The sequence below is a fragment of the Periplaneta americana genome, chromosome 13, assembly GCF_040183065.1.
Source record: "Periplaneta americana isolate PAMFEO1 chromosome 13, P.americana_PAMFEO1_priV1, whole genome shotgun sequence".
Classification (NCBI taxonomy): domain Eukaryota; kingdom Metazoa; phylum Arthropoda; class Insecta; order Blattodea; family Blattidae; genus Periplaneta; species Periplaneta americana.
In genome coordinates, this window is record NC_091129.1 from 139,875,264 (window position 1) to 139,898,409 (window position 23,146).

Below are 23,146 nucleotides of genomic sequence, written 5' to 3' on the forward strand. Positions count from 1 at the left end.
GTTCTAATTCGTGAACATTTATCATTTTTAGTTATGTACTGTATATGCAAAGGGAAAGAACATGTAATTACATACAAATCCTAGCCTTAATTATAAGTATTGGCCATTTTCACATGGAATCCATCCTTCTCTTTGTCCTGTCCTAAGATAATACGAAAAATCATCACAAGAAAATTATCTTATGACGAGTTGCCAAACTAACTTACTATTATGACAAGTGTTGTATTGCATGTTTCCACGTATTCACATTTTTTTTTATGTTCTGGTGATATTTAACTTATTTTATATTTTTGTTTTCATATTTTCCGATAACGGTAAATCTCTAATGTGATAAGTTGAGCTATATATAATCATAATTTTCCTTACTGTGTGTACTTAAAAATATTATATTCATTGTCTGCTTTGTACTGCACTATTTTATTACTACTATTAGTATTATTATTACTATTAAGCCTGTTATTGTTATTGTTATTATCATTATTATTATTACTATTCTTATTTATTATTATTATTATTATTATTATTATTATCAATAATTGTCTTATTTTTTTATACTTTGTATGCCTCATTTATTTTTGACCTGCTTTTTTCTTTCTTTCTCTATGTTATATATTATGCCTGATTTTTTCTTACTTGTTGTTTACATTTTATTATTATTATCTTGTTCAGTTTTATGTGTAAAATTGTAGTGTACTTTATAAATTTGTAGTGTTTTTGTAACGCAGTTTTTACTCCTGGTTGAGTGTTAGAGAAGGCCGTATGGCCTTAACTCTGCCAGGTTAAATAAATCATTATTATTATTATTATTATTATTATTATTATTATTATTATTATTATTATTAATTTTCTTTCTTTTTTTTTCAGATGACCGCATTTTCATCTTGGCAGTGAGTCTGCAGAATGGGTACATCTTCTTGATGAAGAGTTTCGATGACGTGTCGCCCATTCAAGTGCACACCGGGTTGTGCGGACCACTGTGCCTTGAGTGGAGTAACTCTCGCGAACTCCTGGCTGTCGCAGGCACCATGCAGCAAACTGTGTCTGCTTCCATGGGGACTCAGCAGTCGTCCCCGGAATCCAAAGTGGCTTCTGCCCCCACCGTAGAATACACCAATGTGCTCAAGTTTTACTCCGACACCGGTGTTCTCCTTTACTCCACAGTAATTCCATACACACAGGTCTGACTCTAGACTTAAAAATTATAACTTTATTGGAACGTGACTTTGCTGTCATTTTCTGCACCAAGAAAGTTAGAACTTACTTACAAATGGCTTTTAAGGAACCCGCAGGTTCATTGCTGCCCTCACATAAGCCCGCCGTTGGTCCCTATCCTGTGCAAGATTAATCCAGTCACTATCATATTATCCTATCTCCCTCAAATCCATTTTAATATTATCCTCCCATCTACGTCTCGGCCTTCCTAAAGGTCTCCCAACTAACACTCTGTATGCATTTCTGGATTCGCCCATACGTGTTTCATGCCCGTCCTATCTCAAACGTCTGGATTTAATGTTCCTAATTATGTCAGGTGAAGAATACAATGCGTGCAGTTCTGCGTTGTGTAACTTTCTCCATTCTCCTGTAACTTCATCTCTCTTAGCCCCAAATATTTTCCTAAGAACCTTATTCTCAAATACAGTACCCTTAACCTCTGTTCCTCTCTCAACCATACAGAGCAACCGGTAATGTAAGTGTTTTATAAATTCTAACTTTAAGATTTTTTGACAGCAGACTAGATGACAAAAGCTTCTCAACCGAATAATAACATGCATTTCCCATATTTATTGTGTGTTTAAATTCCTCCCGAGTGTCCAGATATGGAAGGTAGCTGCGAATATATTGAATAAGCAGTCGTGGACGGCCAATAAGGGGTGGTCCTCCACCTTGGGGGTTGGGCGAAAGCCTAACACCCATCACCGTAAAAAAATACAGCTTGTTACGAAACCATACAATAAGAAAGTCAGAACACCATAAAATAATAAAAACAAAGAATAAGAGGACCAATAACTTATATCTTCTAATGGTACACAGGGCAGTCTATTGGATCTAGAGACATGTACCTGAGAACACGTCGTTTTTATTTTGTCAGTAAGAGAGAGCTCAAAATTGATGTTATTGTAGCACTGTTTCAATTACAGTATTACCTACTTGTGTAATTTTGACCAATGTAGGTCCATATTTCAGTTTTCAGTTTGTAGCTATACTCTTATGTAAAAATTTATTTTTGTGTCTTGTTGAATTATTCATTGTACATCATATTTCTCCAATTTATTTAGGCTATGTAATATTACGAATTTTAAGTTACTTGTTTTATTGACTTTTTTCGCACATGATTTTGAACTCTCAATTTCTTACCTCTTCTGCTTTCTCCCTCTACTTTAGTTATTTTTATCTGGTTATTGTACTTTGAGATGATGTACCTGAGAATATCTTCCTACATTCAAGAATGTCTCCAGGTTCAGTTTAATCTTACTAAATTTCGTTTTTGATTCTGATTTTAAACGTGATTGATGAATATTTATAAAAAACAAATAGGGGCCTACTGCTTTCAAATGAAGAAAATGTAGGAGCTGTTGCGCAAGATATTATGATGGTAAAATGTCAACCTAGGAAGTAACAAACTATCTTTCCTTTGATGTCCTGTAGCTCCTAAATGACGCGTCAGAGAACATGGATTGTTGCACGAAAAATGATCCTCATTGAGAGATCTATCATTCTTCAGAGTCTGTGGCAGAGGTCCTGACTAAACCTGTATAACAACTTAAGTATCGAAGTAATACTAGATTGAAAGACTTTTCTGTTTATCCATTTTGAATCTTGCGTACACTACTTTTAACACTTGAATATAAGTAATTGATTAACTAGCGGACTTACTCGTGTTAATTATGTAAGTTTGTGCGGCTTACAGCTGTTTCTATGCTTCATCACACCATCCTCAGAGCCTACTAGATCTCGGTGTCATCTCGAACTTCTCTGCCTGTTATGTGGATGCGTTTGATTGTTGAAAGGTGTTGAAAAGTGGAGTCAAATAGTGTGTGTGTACTGAAATTGATCTGTGTGTTTGTGTATACAAACTCTCATGTAATAGTTGCGACAAGTTCTACATAGGACAGACAGGCAGATCATTCCAATCACGCTACAAAGAACACATTAAAGCAATAACCAGAGGACACAATACATCTACATACGCCGATCACATAACCATTGCTAACCATACATACTAGTACATTATGCAACGAGCCTATAATGATAGTAATTAAGACGCAAGTATGGATGTTTATGAAACGAGCGCAAGCGTTTTTCATAATATTCATATGAGCGTCTTAATTACCATTATAGGCAAGTTTCATACGACTTTTTATGCTCGACCATATTTCTAACTTGAAATTATTCAGATGTATACATTTTATTTGTATCTGACGAGATCGGAAGTGACCTTGTTCTAGGTCGTGAATTGTGAGATGTGCGCAGACGCGAAAGTATTGATTTTTTTCGAGGAACAATAATGTCATTGACCTTGATGTAATCCCGTTAAACTTTATATAACCTTGATTATTGAATTCGACATTGAAAAACGAGATGACAAATTGAATTTATTTGAATATTATTTAAAATTAACGCTAATTATTATAGTAACAGAACATAACCTTCTGCGACAGTATTGGATTTCCAGCCTCCGTGACCTTTCGCTAATTCTCTTTCGATTGCATATCCGAGAATAATCGATACTTGCGGTTTTATAACGGTACAAAGCTGACTTGTCATTGGCTGAACACCGGTAAGCTGAGTTGTCATTGGCTGAACACCTGTACTTTAATGAGTAGGTGTACTTTAATGACATGCATATAATTACTACATTTCGGCATGGTCGAGCATAAAATAACATAAATGCGGACATGGAAATCCTACACATACAACCCAAGAACCAAAACCTCAACATACTAGAACAATACGAAATATACAAACACACTAAAACACACCCCGATCAAATTCTCAACACACAGATCAAATTCAGTACACACACACTATTTGACAGTGGCGTAGCATGAAATTTTGAGCAGGGGAAGCTAACTCAAGTTGTCTTTCATGCAATATGAGAAAATGTATTACAAAAATACAGTCTTAAAATAAATAGTAGTCAATTTCAAGTCAGCAGTCGAAGATTGGTTGGAACATCGTAAGCAACACCAATAAGGCATGACCTCAAATGTGACGTAATAAAATACGATTTCACGGTTTACACATATCTCTAACAAATAGACACGTATGCGTATAACATTAGCTCACTCCCCGTCATACTTAGAGAAATCACAATATTAGTATCATTACGTAAGTATGCGTCTGTCTTTTGGTTGTGTCCTTCATTGATAGCAAGGGAGTCGGTCATTTGTTTTTTAAATCACACTTTTGTTCGTAAGTCAGTCTTGATAATACAATTGTCCTAAAAAATTCAAGTAAATTAGTGTCAGGAACTATTATTTCGCTCATTATTTATTATATCAGTCACAATGCACACTAACACTTCAACTGAACACAACCGACGAATAGGAATAACTCGGAAACTACTTATTTTAAATGTTAAAGCTAGCTTCTTTTCGAGCCTTGCGACTAGGGTAGTTTAAAAGGGATGGAAAATCTGCGGGGTGGATTACACAGAAGAAACCGGTCTGCTTGGAAGCTGGTGTGTGCAGGCTTCTTATGTACTGCTGCATCACAAATAATCCTGAGCTGCCGCATCACAATATTTAACGCGTAAATATAAATTCTATTAAGATTAATAAATAATTTTCTCCATAAACTGCAGGTTTATTATGAAATTATTATTAACTGGGGAAGCTAAGCTTTTTAGCTTACATTGACGCTACGCCACTGCTATTTGACTCCATTTTTCAACACCTTTCAACAATCAAACGCACGCACATAACAGGCAGAGAAGTTCGAGATGACGCCGAGATCTAGTAGGCTCTGAGGATGGTGTGATGAAGCACCGAAACAGCTGTAAGCCGCACAAACTTACATAATTAACACGAGTAAGTCCGCTAGTTAATCAATTACTTGTTTTCTGTTTAATTAAAATCGCAACTTGGTAGTCTTTCTGTTCTTCGTGTTGTACATGTTCTATGGCGATGAGCTATATTGGTGAAATGTTTTCTTTGCAGTCACCAGTGACGGCGCTGACGTGGGGCCACAATGACAAGCGGCTGTTCATTGCGACAGGATGCCAAGTGCACATTGCTTGGGTGTCGCGCAGGGTGGCGTCACTGCAGCTCATGTGTCGTCTGCGCATTCACTCGCAACTGAGGGGTGGTGAGACCCAAGTGGCCGCCCTGCCTCTACCCCCTCGCATCAAGGCCCTTATCTCCAATCTGTTTGCTCAAACGATCAGGGTGAGTGTGTGTCATGCTACACCTACCTATGCATCCTTCCTGAACTTATATATCAGAATGTTCTCATGAAATCAACTACCATTTACCATACTGCTACTGGACATGACTTTATCATTTTGATTATTAATGGAAAAAAATTCGCTCAGGCGCCAGGGATCGAACCGGGATCCCAGTTCTACGCACTGGGCATTCTAACCACTGAGCTATGCCGAGGCTCAATCCATAGCACCGAATCGAATCTTTCTCCTTTTAGTATTACCCCTTAGTGGTCTTACTTCATGTTCAACAGTCATCACCAGAGCTAGGACTTTGTACCGATCGCTATCGCCCTATGCAGAGTATGTCTAGCCAGGTGCGACGTCATCAAAACACAGCTACAGCTACTCATAGAAATAGGAACGTACAATGGAAAAGAAAATAAACTCGTCGTCAAGGCAATATTCCCATTTCCGGAAAAGAAAAACTTATGGGACATTCGTAAATGCACAGCTAGTTACATAATTATGTTTATGTACAACTACACAAATTGTTACATACATATAGACTGACATTGATACAATATTGCTCTTTACATATTTACATCATTTACACCTATAAAATATAACACAGAGTGTAACATTTTCAGAAATGATGCAAAACAATAGGTTAATAATAAAATAATACATTTCGTAAATATCTTGAAACGTTTATTAAGTAAAAACCAAAGAGGGAAACAGACTAAACGCACGCACACACACACACACACACACACACACACACACACACAGTGCTAGGAAACTTACTGTGTCTATACAGGGAATGAATCTCGCTCACATTTGCAGTAGAACAATATGTTGTTACTCAAACATCTTCCATACTGCCTACGTGACCCTGTTGCATGCAGTAAGGGTTCTTAACGTGAATATGATGCACTTCAAGGCGGCCGTTGGTCGCGCAGGTCGACCGTTTTGTATGCTGTTTTGGCTGCTTGCACCCTGAATAACGAGATCGGTACAAAGTTCCTAGCTCTGGTCATCACACAAGGAGAGCACTCATTTGAGTGATTTGGTGGCCAGAACTCCACAGTATATATGCACTGTCGGGCGAATGATCTACGTAGCTCAGTGGTTAGAGCGCCCAGTGCGTAAAAGAGGGGGTCCCGAGTTCGATCCCCGGCACTGGAGCGAATTTTTCTCCATTAATAACCAATGGTAACCATAACAGATAAAAAACATCTTTACGTAGTTCATCATTTTGGTTCAAGGTCGTTCTTCACAAAAAGGACAGACTTCTTTTTCTTTCCGCCATTTGTAATGTGAAGGATTTTTATTGCAGTGTTGTGTTCCTGATTCATCGGCACTACGCGAGTTTGTGTCACGGCCGCCTGCAGGAAGTGTGCGGTTGCACTGCACGATGATTCGTCACGATGATGATTCCAATCTGAGTTCCGGAACGTGCTACACTCTTTACCTCGAGTACCTTGGCGGACTTGTTCCCCTACTGAAAGGGAAGCGCACTAGCAAAATTCGCCCAGAATTTGTTATATTCGATCCTCAACTCGATGGTAAGCAGTATAGGTTTATTTTCTAGAAGGGGCTCACGACAGGAAGAAACTTGGCTGTGAGATCAAACTGCGCATGATCGAACTTCTCATGCAGTGCCAACGTTATCCTTAGCTGGATTTATTTTCGCGTGCACATTCCAGATCAAATCAAGAAGTTCCCTTCATTCTTCGGTTACACATCTTGCATACATATACGAAGGTTAGGTTTGGTAGTTCAGGTTTTTATTAACCAAGTCCGCATATGCGCAGTTTCATCTCACAGCCAAGTTCTATCTGTTATTTCCTTGGTTTATTGCAAAGAATAATTAATGATTTAAAGTTGTTATCAGTATTGCATGAACTGTTCGATATTTATAATCGAATCTAGTTTTTTAATCAACTCTGCTGACCTAATAGAGGGGTTTAAAAAAAATCTAATTTTAACGCATTTAGTGATCATGGAAGCAACAGACGCACAATCTCTGGTTAATATGATTACAACTGCTCTATTGCAAGAGCATTTATTATGCGTGGGTGAATTTTGAATCTCTTTTTATAGAAGGAAAAATAGAAAAACCTTCAAACTTTATTATAATATTGTAATCATTTTGTGTAAGACTGCCTAAAAGGAGAATTCAAGATAGTTTGAACTGTGTGTTTCCCTCTGTGAGTAGGAAAAGATATCCTACTCGATGGGAAAGTTACAAATGGATCAGTGAAGTGAATTATTATATTTGTAATGAATAGGCTACTGTATACTTTTTCCTCGCCCTGTTCATCTGTCCAACCTTAAAAAATCATGTTTGAGTGTATATTATTAGAAAAGAAGAAGAATTTCCATCGACATGTCTCTTAAATTTATCTTGTGTAACTTTTCTCTATTCCCATATAAACTGGTAGTCAGTTATGTGTTTAAACGTTAAAATATAATTTTGAGGTCAGAGTATGCGTACTGCATACTTTAAAGACGTGAAGTTAAAAGAAGCAGTAGAAAACTGTACACTTCAATCTAAAATGAAATAATGATCTTAATTATGTATTACAAGTCTCATTTTTAAATCTTTGCATCCTTACTTTACATTAACTACATACTTGAAGATTTGATACAAGCCTACCTTTTACATCCATCAAAAGACTAATTAAAAATAAATATAAAATCAAGCAAAACCAAGCACTATGTACCAAAGCCAAAGATAAAAAATGGAGCATTTTAATAAAAAAAAAAACAGAAATTATTCCAGAAATCCCACGTAAATCTGCAGTAGCAAAATTCAGACTGCTTACAGAACACGATTATTTGGCCAAACACTTGAATAAAATAGGAATTTACACAAATCCAAATTGTCCTCTATGCAACAAAGAAGAAGAAATGACTGAAGATCATCTACCTAATGGATCCACCACAGAGAAATATTGGAGAGCAAGAACGCTAATGGCTTCATTGCCAAAGCACGGCATTAGATAACAACAACAGATTTGATGTTATATTAAAATTGTACGAAGGTACATGCGAATTCGAAATGAGGAAGTAGAGCAAGTGGACAGCTTCAAATACTTGGGGTGTACTATAAGTAGTAGTAACAGGAGCTGCTGCCAGGAAGTCAAAAGAAGAATAGCAATGGCAAAGGAACCTTTAATAGAAAAAGGAGCATATTCTGCGGACCTCTGGAAAAATAACTAAGGAAGAGACTAGTGAAGTGCTTTGTGTGAAGTAGAATTTTATGGGGCAGAAACATGGACTTTAAGACGAAGTGAAGAGAAACGACTAGAAGCATTTAAAATGTTGAGATGGAGAAGAACGGAGCGTGTGAAAGGAACAGACAGAATAAGAAATGAAGCTGTGTTGAAAAGAGTGGGTGAAGAAAGACTGATGCTGAAACTGATCAGAAAGAGAAAAAGGGATTGGTTTGGTCACTGGCTGAGAAGAAACTGCCGACTAAAGGATGTACCGGAAGTAATGGTGAATGGGAAAAGAGTTCGTGGTAGAAAAAGATATCAGATGATAGACGACATTAACATAATATGGATAATATGTGGAGACTAAGAGGATGGCATAAAATAAGAAAGATTGGAGAATTCTGAGTTTGTAGTGAAAGATCTGCCCTTGGGCAGAAAACTATGAATGAATATCTGTTTAAGTAAAAGATTAAATAATTATTTTGTAAACCTGGTTTTATATAAGTAACCTCATTTTAAAATTGCAGTGTTAGTTAGATGTTTTGTAAATAAACTGCGTATGTTAAGAAGTTGATAAACAAGCATTAAAATTTGTTCTGCTTAAAGATTTTTACTTTAGAAGCTTCCTGTTCTTACTTTAGATATTCTATAAGTAAACATAAATGTGCAAGGATTCGATGTGGAAATGAATGTACATATTTTAAGTCTTTTTCTCTCTTTCTTTCTTTTCTCTTACTAGAATTAGCCTTAGCAGTTGATTCCACTGATTCAGCAAAGAGCAGTGGCTCATCTCAAAATGCTGCCAGTGACACATCTGACACAGAACGTGAGGATGGTTGTGGCAGTCCTCGCGTGCAAAGACGTAAACGAAGACGCAACAAATCGCACAATGGTGGAATTGACCGAGGTCTGGGTATGGGTGCTGACGGGGACCAGGATGACCTCGCCTATGTCGATACATTGCCAGAAGTAAGTTTAGTTATTTATACGTTTAAAGAAATTGAAATGTCGTAAATGTTTTGTTTTTTTTTTTTTAATATCTAGAACAATTAAGTCTGACCTCTCTTCATAAACCCATCAGTTTTCCATTCTAAATAATCTCCTACTAAATGTAAAAGTTACGTTTTAATTCCTTTGTTGTGAATCTTTATTGACATGTTGGTTCCGATAAGTTAATGAATAACATCCATAAGCTTTATTTGAAAATCGTCTGTAACTCATCATACATAAATTTATTTGTGCGAGATCGTGCGTTGCTTGGTTTCCGCACAAAACCAACCCGCGATAAGTCTAAAATTTCACATTCAGTATTCCCAACCGAACACACATAACAATTTCCCTCTTCTTATCGCTTAAGTGGCATATTCATTTTACTGCTTTAGGCTTTTAACATATTATTTTTAGATACGTTCAATATAGTAATAATTATAAATTGGAAACTTTACCACTGCAATTTCACCTAAATTGCACTGTTAATTATTGTTTTTAAATATTTGCAAAAATTAAGTAAACTCTACAACTCCACTAAAGTTACTGCATTTCGTGGTGCATGTAACATTAAGGAAGCCGTTTGTTTTAAGTTCTCATTTATAGACTGGGGAAAAAAAAAAGAGTATAATAAACACAGAAAACATTTGAAAGCAACAATGTTGAAGATAGATATTTTTGTTTTCCAAAATTGCCGTCATTGCACAGAAACCAAGATGGAGATTTCATTGCAACTAATTAGAAATCCCTCTTTCAGGTATGTAATAAACTATCTTCGCCCAAAATAATGTACGATACACGAGCGGTATGTTTTCTTTCAATTCTCGGAAATTAAAAAAGCTCAACTACGTTTCGCTTTTTCAAACTTTTCCTCGGACATGAAAACTTCAACATACCGCTCTTGTAACGTATATTACTATTACCAATTTTAATATAAAAGATATTATATTACGTAATAGAAAATTACGAACATTTTCGACTTGTAAAAGTCATCTTCAGGTCAAATTGAAATCATTTAAGAACACATGATTATGATAAACTTCAGTATTATACAATATGCATGTTGTTATGAATGAACACTTATTTGTGCAATCTAAAAGCATATAACATGAGCAAGAGAATAGACATTGTGTATATAGAAGCACTGCGAAAATTATTAAAATTAGAGTTAAAATATTGAGGTTATTAAAAATTATATTTGCTATGTACAGATATTGCTCCAGTTGAACACTTTTAAAGCTTAAATATACAATAAGGTACACTGACATCAAAAACTTTTCCTTACATTTTATTGTACCTTGTTTTTTGACTATACCATGCAGGCTTTGCTTAATGGTAAGTTTTAGTTGCCATGGTAATATTTCACATTGCATAGGTACAATCAGGACATAGTTAAAAATGCAAGGAAAAAGTTTTTGATGTCACTTTACCTATGTATCATTAAATATTAAAATACAATATGAAATGATGGTTAAAATCTAAGCATAGGCAAAGAGAGAACCATTTCCTTGATCACAGGGCTAACAGCTTCGAAGCTGGGTACCTGGTTAAATTTAAAAACATGGGGGCATGAGATAGTTACTCTACCTGCCATTAAAATTCACTTCATCATATCCCCAAGGTAAAAAAAAAAACCACTTCCTTGGAGGGGGCAAAGCAAAACCATAGAATCCCCATATAACGGGGTTATGAGGGACATCATTTACCTCTTCCCCCATTATAGCTTGACCGTGGCACAGTATATCGAAGTATGATAATTTAATAAAGGTATTTTCGGGGGGCATGTTTCTTACAGTATTACATCCATATTAGTGATGTTTAGAGCTTGAACTGTAGGTCTACTACAAATTATAATAGGGCATAACTTAAAACAATCTCCCTCTTTTTCTCTCTCGTACAGAAACACAATATGTGTACATCAATAACTACGTAACAGTGCTAACAGAAACTTTTTTATATGAAACTTACCTTCCTGAAGATAACATATGAAATGTAAACTCTAATTATTTTATTTAATCTCGTCTTTAAACACGTTATACTGGGATCATTTTTCTTTTTCCTGCATTTTGTGCAGTATGTTATTCATACAAATATTTGGGGCTAAGAGGGATGAAGTTACAGGAGAATGGAGAAAGTTACACAACACAGAGCTGCATGCATTGTATTCTTCACCTGACAAAATTAGGAACATTAAATCCAGACGCTTGAGATGGGCAGGACACATAGCACATATGGGCGAATCCAGAAATGCATATAGAGTATTAGTTGGGAGGCCAGAGGGGAAAAGACCTTTGGGGAGGCCGAGACGTAGATGGGAAGATAATATTAAAATGGATTTGAGGGAGGTGGGATATGATGATAGAGACTGGATTAATCTTGCTCAGGATAGGGATCAATGGCGGGCTTATGTGAGGGTGGCAATGAACCTCCAGGTTCCTTAAAAGCCAGTAAGTAAGTAAGTAAGTAAGTAAGTAAGTATGTTATTCATACATCTCCAAGTGGTGGCCTGAACACCTGCAGACTTCTAACACATGAGTACAGACTGTTACAAAAGAAACATTGCAGTGCTTCCATTCCTCAAATGAGGTATAGGAGTTCTTATACATTCGGAAATTTAAAATAAATATTATAGTACAGACACATGATCTGAAGACATTAGTTCATCGATTTAAGCACAGAAACTTAATCATAAAGAAAAGCAAAAAAGATCTTTTGAATTCAATATTTTCTAACGTTAATAGAAAAAAAAAGAGTTCAGACAAGTTTCATGCCCCCCATAACTCTGCCTGTGTGTATAAGTATGCTAAATGATTACATATCTAAGTCTGTGCATATACATTAAGCGAAGGTTGTAGCATAAGCGTATCAGTGACGTGAGAATTGTATTTTAAATCATACTTATGTATTTATGGGAAAGAAAAAATGTTTAATTTCATGTCCTCTGTCACATCAGAAAATTAGGAATAGTTATTCTGTTAAACTCCGTATATAATATTTAAAGTTTTCTTTATTGATATTAATTCGTTGCTTATTTACTTTTCCTCTAGCACATTCGACTGGTTGAAGTCACATCCAACATATGGGGCACAAAGTTCAAGATCCACGGTCTGGCCTCATCAGTTCCGGCCAATCTGGGTCAGGTGACCTACAAAACATCCCTCCTTCATCTCCAGCCCCGCCAGATGACACTGGTGATGACCGAACTTAGGGACGACTTCCCTCCAGGGCCTGACCCCAACTTCAATCCTAACCTTTTTTCAGAAGATGAGGAGGAAGTTTTTCAGCAGGAGGACAACGGTGGAGGCAGGATGCAGCCGGATGCTGCTCCACCCATAGCTCCTATGACTCCACGACCTCATCACTCAATCCCGGGGTCCACAGCAGGAAGGTTCGCTGCACAGCCACGTCCAAAATCCTCGCAGATCCCTCCTCCGCCGTACATCACTGCCAGCGAGATACACAAGCCGCAGACTCACCACATCACCACCGAAACCAGCATGGTCGTTAATGGTGCTTTGATTCCCGCATTAGCAAGGGCCGAGTCCTATGAAGATGAGTTCCCGTATGTAGACTTGATGGACACGGTGCATTACTGTGACTCGATGCGACCGAATGCAGCCTCATCTTCGTCGATGACCCCCATAAAAAACTATGTGGACAGCGGCACTAGTCCTCAGGCATTGCCGACATCGAACGGTGCAGTGTACAGTGTAGGAGGAAGTGGGGGGAACGGTAACGGAGGTGGGACATACAGTAACATGGTAGGTAGTGTAACACAGTACGTGGGGAGGTGCAATGTTTCGACGTCGGGATGTGTCGGGGGCACTGCCACACAGACTACTCGCCACATATCGCCATTGATGTGCGAAGGCGCCGTTCCAACTCTCCAGTCGCCAAAAAATGCAGTTGCTCCAAGCGAGTTTCTCTTAGATCGTAATCCTTCTCCGCAGACCATGATGGCAGCCGCAACGTCCAACGATCATGCGACGAATGTTCAGAGGATGAAATCTGCGTTAGCCGAGCAGCAGAACCAGAACAGGAATGTTGTTGGCTTGAACTTGAATCTAAATTTAGGCACAATAGAACAGAATACTATAGATCTCAGGCCTGTAGTTATGAAGAGAGTCGACAATGAAGGAAATAACATCAACAATAACAAACTCCATCAAATATACAATGGGAGTTCTAGTGACAACACAACAGTGATGGATGGAGCTACTATTATTCCAAATAACACCACGATTCAAAATGCCTCTACTTCTCCCATGAAACCGGTGAACAATAATAACAATAACACAATAATTATGGGGAAAAGAAAAGAGAAGCACTGCGCGAACAAATCGAGCCCCAGTGGAAATCAGATGGCGACACCGGGCTCGAAGTGGTGCATGGGAAAACCAGAAGATCTCCTCTACATCGATGAAGAGGGATCTGCCTCTAGCGAACTACCGACTCCCGACAGGGCAGGTGTGAAGCGAACCCCGACCACCGTCCCAATCGCACCACGTCCGCCTGCTTGCTTAGCAGATTCAATGGTCCGAAGTTGTAGTGTGGGGTACTTGGATCTGGTAGACGCACAGCTCGTCTCCAGCGACGTGGCTCTTCTGATGCTCCGTAAAGAGACGCCAAAACGCCTCGTGTTGGTCAACAGGAAAAATAAACAGAAGAAGCATAGGAGCAAAGTACAACAGAACCAGGATGCTGGCAGCAGTGGAACCGAAGAGAGAAACGTATCTAGCACTTCCAGACCGCTGAAACTAAAGCACTGCGGAAAGAGTAGGAGTTTGGACTCGAGTGACATTTTCCCTGGAAACAGTTCTACCAACCAAATTCCATCCAAAACGGAAAAATCTCCAACAAAAGAAACGCAAGAAGAAGATCAGCCCCAGAACCAAACACCGTCAGTATCCGTTTCCTCCTCTTCGTCGTCGTCATCGTCATCGTCATCATCCCAGGAAGCGGCTTCGACAACTGCAACAATAACAACAGCAACACCAACACCGCCTCCTATCACTTCGGTTACCGTACACAAAGAAAGCATAACACCAATTGCACCGTCGGCAAATTGTATAGATGCAAACAACGGAACAGAACAGAGTGAGAAATTGCCGAGTTCTTCACAGTGTCTTGGTGCAGATAGTTTATCAGCTTTGGACAGTCTGGCTGTGAGAATGAAGTGCAGAGAGTTGCTCGAGGAGTCGAGGTCGTTGCCTCCACCTACTCCCTGTGCTTCGCCGCGTCTCCCCCGTAGCAGCCCTGCTAGTCCAGCACCTAGTAAGAAGTCTAGCAAGCGCAATCAGTCTTCTTCTCCAATCAGGTTAGTTTCAGCAACAAAATACTGTAAGCACTGTAATTTGCTCTAGGAAGTAGACTATGCTTTATGACCTTCGGATATTCTAATAATAATTGAGATGTCAACAAATATTATACGATTTTATTCACAGGGAAATGGACTAAAAATACATAGGCTATTTGAGAATAATATGAAGGAATATTTGGAATAATATGAAGGGAAAACTGGGGCAATTTGAACATACTGTATAAGGATAAGTTCTTATAGAATATACTTGGTTGGAGACCAGCTTACTGAGAAATTACATTAATTTGATATGTAGTAGAGAATTGCAGAATAGGGCTTACTGCAGGCTTAACAGAACACAGACATTTTCTGAGTGCACAAATAAAGTATAGGTCTCGCAAGTACGGATTACCAACAGAAGGAATGCGAATCAAACACTGCGATAAGGAAGAGCGGGCGAGAGGAAAGGTCACGAGATAACTTGAATGATATTGAAAAGTACAATCAGAAGAGAAATGACATCGATAGAATCAGTCTTGCTTTGTGATAGTTATATTACGACTTCAGTCTGTTCTATGACATGTGAATGCGTGTCTTGTATCGCACGGTATTATTATTTCATTCGTAAACATATGTTGCGCGTTTAATTAGCTTCGAATTTTTCTCTTGCTACGTTCTTTATTTCCACAGCGATGTCCTCATTTATTCATCTTCTTGGAAGAGACAGTACTTCCATCGGCCCGCACCTCTCTCCCTTGTCGTGCCTACATACACACGTCAAAACAGACAGCATGGATAAATATATAATATATATTTATATATTTATCCATGCAGACAGCAACTCCACCATTGGTTTTCGATAATCGTTTCTTGCGCGAGCTATAACAATTGAAGGAAATTTATTTTATGTAATTTAAAAAATGTATTTACTTAATATTGTAGTCCTACAATTGATTGCATACTTTATTACATTTATCTTCATAACATATATAGATGAACAAATGAATACTGGTAACAACAAAGAAAATAAGTGTAATGCATAATACAGGATGAACCAGCCAGGATTAGACTCCTAACCGCACTGACGGTGGCTGATTCATACGTAACAACGCTACCATATGTGGAGGATTCGTTCTGCACTTTTGTGGTTAGTATTGCGTAATGATTCATGTTCGAAATTACGTCCTTGTGATATCTGGCAGACTGCACACCTCCTGAAGACATGTCCAGCAACTCGCCACAGTTAGTTCTCCAAAATGGCTCGAATTTATGTCTCGTAGCGGCAAAGGAGAAAATTTTACTTATCACTTCTTATTCATGTCTCCTAAAGTCTTGTATCCTGAAATTCGTTAGGGTACATTTAAATTTAGAAATTTGTAATTAAAACCGAGACCAAAACAGAGAAAACAAGATTCTTTTTTTTTTAAGTGTAGAATTTTGTAACATGGTTTGGAAAAGTGTGTGATGAAGTCATTATCATTACAGGAAGCACCTGCTCAATTCACCGCTGTTATCAAGACGGCAACGTAAAAGCAAAACAACAGAAAGCTCGGATGATGAGGTAGTTCATTCAGGAGATGAAGTGTTCAATGGAAAGAACTATCGCGACTTAGAGAGCTTCCAGAAAGCTCAGCTCAGGCAAAAGGTAAATAAAAATTACATTTGTCATCAATTCATTGTCATCATTACATTATTATTATTATTATTATTATTATTATTATTATTATTATTATTATTATTATTATTTACGGTAAATCTTTCTTATGTCCCAGCCACTAATAAATAAATATAAAATACCTTGAAAATGCCTTGGATTTAAAGTATTGAGTAGTAGAAATTGATGTGATCACTGGGAGAGCTGTAAGCCCACCCAACCCACCCTAAATACGTACCTTACATACATACGAAAATCGTCGTGTGTGAACGAAGAATACCGCCATACTTATTTAATGTAACAGTGGGTTTCAGTGTTGCGAACATAGTAATAATATACGCACCTAATCAAACCTAACCTAACCTGTCACATAATACACACCTAACCTAACCTGTCACTACACCCTGTAGTATCACATTTAGTATCATTTCGTTTTCATGTATTGCCAGCTCTGCCAATCGTGTCAGTTTCCATCTAGTGGAAGTGGATCGTACTACTAATTCAAAGAAGAAGCAATGGCAACTTTCATAATAGTCTAATTACATTTTACATGTTTCGTGATATACTAACAGGGGCATATATTGCGGATGTTCAAGGTGTGCGCTGGACACCCTGTAAATTCGGTAATCTCATTTTTTTATTTTAAGTTGTTTTATATAATGCAACAATAATTTTAATTTTTCACAATTTAAATGCGTGTTAATCTCATTGGAAGTTGACGTAGGTATATAGTTCAAGACTAATTTTAATTTATTACCATTTAAATATTTTAAATGCCTGCTGGTTGAATGTGCACACCATCCCCAGAACGGCTTTCGTTTTATAACGTATGCTCTGCCTGACGAAGGGGGATGAGTTCTGGTCTGATTGTCCTGTCCGTACAAAAGAGCATCCCCTGCTGAGAGTTACTGCTATAATTCTCTGCGCACGCATGGTGGGAATACTCGCTTCTCTCAAGCTCACAGGTCGTCCTGTATACAGGTAGCTCAACTTGTCAATAGCGTTACAAAATATTGTGTTTCACGTGCGTGTTTACTGTTTGTATAAGTGAATTTACTGTGTTTAGGTTTTACTAGGGTTCATAGTTGTGTGCCAGCGCAGGTGAACAATTTAAATTACTTATTTAATGATAATAGCACTTGGAAATGTACGCTGTAAAAGATCTTTTGCAAAAGCCATTCTCTTCTCGCCCATTAGGAGAGAAATTACATATAGTGAATAAGGGTAGACCTACCCCGCCACTTTCGAATTTAATGCAACAATATAAAACAAAAAGCGAACAATACACTAGACATTTTTCTATTTCACAGTATGAAATTGTAGAATAGTTAGCAGGTTGTGGAACTTCAAACAGGTTATTTTGCTGGCCATGGTTATTGTTTGATCATAAATAATGCAATTTTGAATAATGTTATTTGTAGTTGCCTCCTTTCTCCGGCATTTGCAGGGCAGACATTGAAACAAGGTGATTAATTTTTAAGAAGTTGTGGTGCGAGTACTTTGAATAATATTTAAATGTCATTTTCTTTTAATTTCATGTCATTTTTCCTTTAGCTTAAGGGCATTTTAATGATCATTTTAAGTAGATTTTTAGGTCATCAACATCCGCCCCATAGTTATTATTTATAAATAATATTAAATTATATATTAAAAATGGCAGTTAATGTTGACCCGATATTTCACTTAGGCCTATAATAATTGTGCGAGATAGACCAACTATATATTTTTTAACAGAACACCCAAACTTCAGTTCAGCATACGCCACTGTATACTAAATGTGTTAATGTAGTAATAATTCTCTAATATATAATACAATAAGATTTGAAATATGTTTGTGATAAAAGTATTGAAAATTGATTTATAGCACCATATTGGCAGTGATAAAAGTGTGAAATATTCGTTCAGTGGCTGTTGGATGCTCTAGATTGAGCTTATTTACTACTACTACTGCTGCTATTAAATCATCATCATCATCATCATCATCATCATCATCATCATCATCAGCAGCAGCAGCAGCAGCAGCATCCACTTTGTAGACAAATTTGTCCTGTTTCTTATAAAACAAGGATTTTCTTATTTCATGAATGTCCTATACTAGTACCTACTTCAAGAATTCTTATGGTTTGACATTCATTATTCTGTGATAGCCTCGTTTTCTAATCCATTAAGGTTTACCTTATAAAAGTCCTTATTTTGCATGTTATGTCAATATATTCATCACAATTCTTAAGGTCATTCATTTCAAAGTCAATATCTGTTTAGTTAAGCCCTCGTATAATAATACCCTGTTAATACTATAGATATCAAAATAGAAATAATTTTTGTTACATTTTCAAAAAAGAAAATGAGAAGAATAAAAAGAAGAATGCATTTGAGTTACAGAGAGATCAAGAGGAAACAAATCTCTAACAATATACAGAGTGGAAGTGAAATAATTCTGTAGATAGAAAGGGACGATGAGTTATACTTAAATGAATAGAAAACCTATATTACAATACGGTTTGTGATTAAATGCATGGTTAAATAGAAAATTAAGTTGGAAGTGTCAGCAGTCCGGCAACATCTCTCTTCTCGTAATATTCATGTAAGAGGTCAATGAACTAACGCTGTCTGCTTAGGTGAAGTATCTTCACCTGCTTCTCTGGCTACAACGTTGCAATCTTGTCACGTTGTTCAGTGGCTTCAAATTAAATGGTTTATAAATTAAATTTACACCATGCCATTGAAATATGCCAGAGGAATAAATGATTCTTTATTAGATTTTATATCGATATAAACAAAAATGACGATCCTATTCGAAGTACTTAGCAAATAAGAGGGTGTTAAACATTGGCAAAAGAACATTCTTTTTCTGAGAAAACTATGAACTTCCCACCAATATGGTATTACACTTTTTTGTTACATACAACATGAACTATTTGCTCTGAAAATCTGCAGGATTATTTCACTTCCACTCAGGATATAAATAAATAAACAATATGATTAGTGTGTGATCTTATAGTCTGCAATATAAATATAGGTATTTCCTTCATGAAACTGAATATTTTATTTTCTCTTCCAGTTGAAACGTGGAAAGTGTAAAGGAGATGGTCCGGAAGGAAGCCCTACTCCTCAAAGTCCTCGGCGAAGAGAATTTGTAATGCACAACAAGGCTCCCATGTGGAATGAAAACAGCCAGGTATACCAACTTGATTTCGGAGGTCGAGTGACGCAGGAATCGGCAAAGAACTTCCAAATTGAGTTTAGAGGGAAACAGGTAAACATGAAACTTTGTTTTTAGCAGTGGTGTAGCATGAAATTTTGAGCAGGGGAAGGTAACTCAAGTTGTCTTTCATGTATGAGGAAATGTATTGCGTCTTAAAATAAATAGTAGTGGATGTCAAGTCAGCAGTCCGAAGATTGGTTGGAACCTCATAAGTAACACCAATAAGGCATGACCTCAAATGGTAGTAAAATATGATTTCATGGTTTACACATATCTCTATAGACACATACAGTACGTATAATTTAACACTAGCTCACTCCCTGTCATATTTAGAGAAACCACAATATTAACGGTCAATAGATACAGTGTTAGTAAAATTACATCAATCAACGTTAAAAGCCACCGGCGTAGCTCTGTCGGCTAAGGCGCTTGCCTGCCAATCCGGAGTTGCGTTCGGGCGCGGGTTCGATTCCCGCTTGGGCTGATTACCTGATTGGGTTTCTTCCGAGGTTTTCCCCAAACGTAAGGCAAATGTCAGGTAATCTATGGCGAATCCTCGGGCCTCATCATCCCAAATACGATCTTGCTATCACCAATCCCATCGACGCTAAATAACCTCGTAGTTGATACAGCATCGTTAAATAACCAAGTAAAAAAATCAACGTTAAAATCTTTATCAGAAGATTATTTTTGACTACATAAATTAGTGTCAGGAACTGTTACTTCACTCATTATTTATTATATCAGCTACAGTGCACACTAACACTTCAACTGAACATAACTCACGAAAGGCATAACTCAGAAGCTAATTCTTTCCCATGCTAAAGCTAGCTTCTTGCGAGCCTTGCAACCAGAGTAGTTTAGTTAGAAAGGGATGGAAAATCTGCGGGGTGCATTACATAGAAGAATGTGTGAAAGAAACGAGTCTGTGGATCACAAATCATCCTGAACTGCCGCATCACAACATTTAAGGGGTACTTATAAATTGTATTAAAATTAATAAATCATTTTGTTCATAAACTGCAGTTTATTATGCAGTTATTAACTGGGGAAGCTGAGCTTTTTAGCTTACATTGACACTACGCCACTGGTTTTTAGTGTGTTAAAATTAGCTTAAAAGATATTGCTACAACAAAAAACCATCATTTCTAAAAAGACTCCCTTCAGTCTTTACATTTAAATGGATAAAGTTTTAGAAACATGAAATTCCAAAACAATGTAATGTCATAATTATTTTCGATATTCATAACTGTCGACAATGAATGAATAAAAAATAGGCTAAACTTAACAGATTGTATAAAATATTATTCAACTTATAGTTTAAAATGAAGTAATTTTCAGTACCTACTAAACTTCTTACATTTGTGAATGAACAGTTAAATTATGGAACCTAAATATATAATTTACAAACATATTTTCTCATTTTCTATCCCACTATGGAGGAATTACGGAAACATTGCAATTCTTTAAATTCCAGGTGATGCAGTTCGGACGCATTGATGGAAATGCTTACACACTAGACTTCCAGTATCCATTCTCCGCGTTGCAAGCATTTGCAGTGGCACTTGCTAATGTAACACAAAGGCTCAAGTGAATTCTGCTGGGTATTTTTTGACATATCACAGATCCACCAAACCTATTCAATATAATGTTGAGAGTGAATGAATCTTGCAGGTAAGTCTTTTTATTTTTTTATGATTTTCTCATAGTTTTGGGAAAAATTTAAATATATAAATTTTATACTCTTATTTTTTTTATAATCTTTTAAACTTAAACAAATCCTTCAATAAGAAAGATATACCTCCATATGAAGCAAAAGCTCTCACATTAGAAATCCTGCACACAATACATCCACCAAATGAGGACCATGAGGAAGGGGCTGCAGCAGGAGGAACTTACCAGTTCTTTTCTTTCTACAAAAGGGTTGGCAAGCATATTACAAATTTTGATGAGGAGATAGATGCTATTTGTATATTGCTCCAAAATTTATTCAATTGGATACACCATTGCAAGAACATAGTCATATTATCAGACTCCAGAACAGCAATCCAGGCTATAATATCAACAAATCACCCAAAAATGGAAAAAATTAAAGAAATACATTCCATGATTAAACAAATCCAAAATCTAAATCAACACATACTTCGTCAGTGGATACCTGCAATTGTGACATAAATGGGAATTAGAGGACTGATATGTTGGCAAAAAAAGGCTCTAAAATTGAACAGAATACAAGTCTAAATCTGTCAAACGGATCATCAAAAGCAAGATCAACCACAATTACAATATTAAAATATTAGCAGAAAGTGAAAATACTAAATGGAAAAATGTCTTGGAAAATACTCGTCTAATCCCAGAACTTCCTCGTAAATCTGCTGTTTTCTGTTATGAATTGGGCGGTGATGTGCATGAAAAATTGTGGGGGTTGTTTGACCCAAAATGCCAAAATGCTGGAGTATTACTGGAATGCATATAAAGTGGTTGAATACAGTTAGTTCTGAATGGCGACCATGACAAACTCATCGCCCAGACCTGCTACAGAGTGGCTGTAATGAGTGGAGAAAAGACAGGTTTACAAACTACTGGGTGTTCAGTTCAAAGTGTGTCATGGCACGCTATATGCCGTCATATGGCTAGTCGATGAGCCTAGAGAATTCAATCTTCCTACACTTCCACATAGGTGTATTACCTATGTGCCAGAGAAGTTGTCTAGCAAGTACGGCATTCATTCTGAAGAGTACGTACCGATACGTACGGTAACTCCAGTAGTGGCAGGAATGTGAACTGTTTGGAAACATGTACTGAGGTGGGTTTTTTTTCTTACCGTCGGGATATGGGGAGAGGGTTAAGACATTTCTTACGTATTTGTTGACATTAACTTCGACGATCAACATGGACACGGAACATTTGATTTGTATTGTGGAATGTGGCTGTACGCAACCGATGACAACAAATACCCTGCGTACGACTTGGCCGCGCAAAACACAGTTCGAAAGAGGTTATGGTAGCACACAGATAGTACAGACCGCCATCTGTTGCTACGACATTCAAGTTATACCGTACACGTTCTCAAGTTCAGATTGAACGCCTTTATTAATAGGCAACTTCTCTGACATAAAAGCTGAAACTCGCTTCAAATCGCTGACTCACAACAGTGACTTCATGACACACTTTGAAATGAACACCCAGTATTATTAAGCAGTGCTATATATATGCACATTCTGAGCATTGCTATGCACATCAGTTGAATCTAATCATAGAAAAGGCAGTATCACAGAATTCACAAGCTCATATTTTCTTTCAGTAGTCTTGCCGCTGTACCTGCATTTTTTCTAAGTCGCCCTCATGATTAGCTGTGCTGGACAGTGTTTCTAGACGAATACTTGGAGATCAAACACACGATGGAATTTTCATA

General features: G+C 37.2%; 1 protein-coding gene across 1 annotated transcript in view; it reads left to right on the plus strand.

Moving 5' to 3' along the window:
• The window catches only part of Tusp (WD40 superfamily protein Tusp), a 477,624-nt gene that overhangs the window by 451,101 nt on the left and 3,377 nt on the right, over nt 1–23,146 (plus strand). The window contains exons 6-13 of the mRNA XM_069844386.1: nt 865–1,178; nt 5,160–5,387; nt 6,702–6,930; nt 9,326–9,555; nt 12,621–14,890; nt 16,358–16,517; nt 19,588–19,782; nt 21,209–21,405. Coding sequence (XP_069700487.1) covers nt 865–1,178; nt 5,160–5,387; nt 6,702–6,930; nt 9,326–9,555; nt 12,621–14,890; nt 16,358–16,517; nt 19,588–19,782; nt 21,209–21,325 — 3,743 coding nt within the window. The 3' untranslated portion in view covers nt 21,326–21,405. The remainder of the gene's footprint in view (nt 1–864; nt 1,179–5,159; nt 5,388–6,701; nt 6,931–9,325; nt 9,556–12,620; nt 14,891–16,357; nt 16,518–19,587; nt 19,783–21,208; nt 21,406–23,146) is intronic.